Genomic DNA, 1,747 nt, shown 5'->3' on the forward strand with positions numbered 1-1,747 from the left:
CTGAACGTGATGCCGGTGTTGAAGCAGTCGGTGCTGTGCCACATCAACGCCGATATTTCGGGGATGAAGGTGCCCTGGCTCTACGTGGGGATGGTCTTCTCCGCCTTCTGCTGGCACATCGAGGACCACTGGAGCTACTCCATCAACTACCTCCACTGGTGGGGGGCTCGGGGGGGTGTTTGGGTGGGAAGGGATGGTCCTGGGAGGTGGCATGGGGTGCGAGGAGGGGTTTTGGGGTGCCCCGACCTCATTCCTCCGCCCCAGCGCAAGCTAAAGATGGGTTATGTGGGGTGAGGGGAGGTTTTTTGGGGTGCTCCTGACCTGATTCTCCACTGAGGGACAAGCCCAAGCTGGATTATGGGATAAGGGGAGGTTTTTGGGGTGCCGTGACCCTCCTAGGGGCAAGCCCAAGCTGGGTTATGGGGTGAGGGGAGGTTTTTTGGGGTGCCCCATACCTGATCTTCCACCCAGGGGCGAGCCCAGGATGGTTATGGGGTGAGGGGAGGTTTTTGGGGTGCCGTGACCCCCCTGGGGGCGAGCCCAAGCTGGGTTATGGGGTGAGGGGAGGTTCTTGGGGTGCCGTGACACCCCCCCTAGGCCTGAGCCCAAGACATAGTACAGGGTGGGAGGCGGTTTTGGGGTGAGCCCAAGCCACGGTGTGGAGTGGGAGGGAGGGGTTTTGGGGTGCCCCTGACCCCGTACCCCCCCAGGGGCGAGCCCAAGACGTGGTACGGGGTGCCGTCCTTCGCGGCGGAGCACCTGGAAGAGGTGATGAAGAAGCTGACGCCGGAGCTTTTCGAGAGCCAGCCCGACCTGCTCCACCAACTCGTCACCCTCATGAACCCCAACACCCTCATGGCCCACGGCGTCCCCGTGAGTATGGGGGTCCCCTCAGCAGCCCCCCAAAACTCCTTACCTCCTCGCCTCACCCCCAATTTTGCCCTTTTTTTTATGGTTTTTAGGTCGTACGCACCAACCAGTGCGCCGGCGAGTTTGTGATCACCTTCCCCCGGGCGTACCACAGCGGCTTCAACCAGGGTTACAACTTCGCCGAGGCCGTCAACTTCTGTACCGCCGACTGGGTGAGCCCCCGCGCCCCCGAAAATCAGGGGGAGGACCCCAAAATCTGGGCTGAGGACCCCAAATTTGGGCTGGGCGCTCCTCGGGGAGGAGGATGCTCGAGGAGCTCCCCAAGCGTTGAGCCGGGATTTTGGGGATCCGCCGCCGCGGTTCAACCCGGGGATGCCTTTTGGGGGTATGGGGGGGGTTCCCCTAAATTTGGGGGCCCCCCTAACGCTCGGCGTCGCCCGCAGCTGCCCGCCGGCAGGCAGTGCATCGAGCACTACCGACGTTTGCGACGTTACTGCGTCTTCTCCCACGAGGAACTCATCTGTAAGATGGCGGCTTGCCCCGAAAAGCTGGACCTCAACTTGGCGGCCGCCGTTCACAAGGAGATGTTCGTGTTGGTGCAGGAGGAACGGAAGCTCCGCAAAGCGCTGCTGGAAAAGGTGAGGGTGAAAACGCACGGGGAACCCCCCAAAAATTTAAAAAGGGGGTGATGGGGCGGGGGGGAAGCGGTCTACGGTGGGGCTGAGGGTCGCGTTTTTACGGCCCCCCCAGGGTATCACGGAGGCGGAGAGGGAAGCGTTCGAGCTGCTGCCCGACGACGAGCGGCAGTGCGACAAATGCAAGACGACGTGTTTCCTCTCGGCGCTGGCGTGTTACGACTGTCCCCAGTGCCTCGTCT

General features: G+C 62.4%; 1 protein-coding gene across 1 annotated transcript in view; it reads left to right on the forward strand.

Moving 5' to 3' along the window:
* LOC104616570 (lysine-specific demethylase 5C-like) overlaps positions 1-1,736 on the forward strand; it is a gene marked incomplete at both ends in the record, with an annotated part of 3,512 nt that extends 1,776 nt beyond the window's left edge. Inside the window, 5 exons of the mRNA XM_010281617.1 lie at positions 1-158; positions 711-873; positions 963-1,082; positions 1,314-1,508; positions 1,621-1,736. Of these exons, the coding sequence (XP_010279919.1) occupies positions 1-158; positions 711-873; positions 963-1,082; positions 1,314-1,508; positions 1,621-1,736 (752 nt within the window). The remainder of the gene's footprint in view (positions 159-710; positions 874-962; positions 1,083-1,313; positions 1,509-1,620) is intronic.
* Between the last annotated feature and the right edge of the window lie 11 nt (positions 1,737-1,747).

The sequence above is a fragment of the Phaethon lepturus genome, unplaced genomic scaffold, assembly GCF_000687285.1.
Source record: "Phaethon lepturus isolate BGI_N335 unplaced genomic scaffold, ASM68728v1 scaffold32182, whole genome shotgun sequence".
NCBI classification, from domain to species: domain Eukaryota; kingdom Metazoa; phylum Chordata; class Aves; order Phaethontiformes; family Phaethontidae; genus Phaethon; species Phaethon lepturus.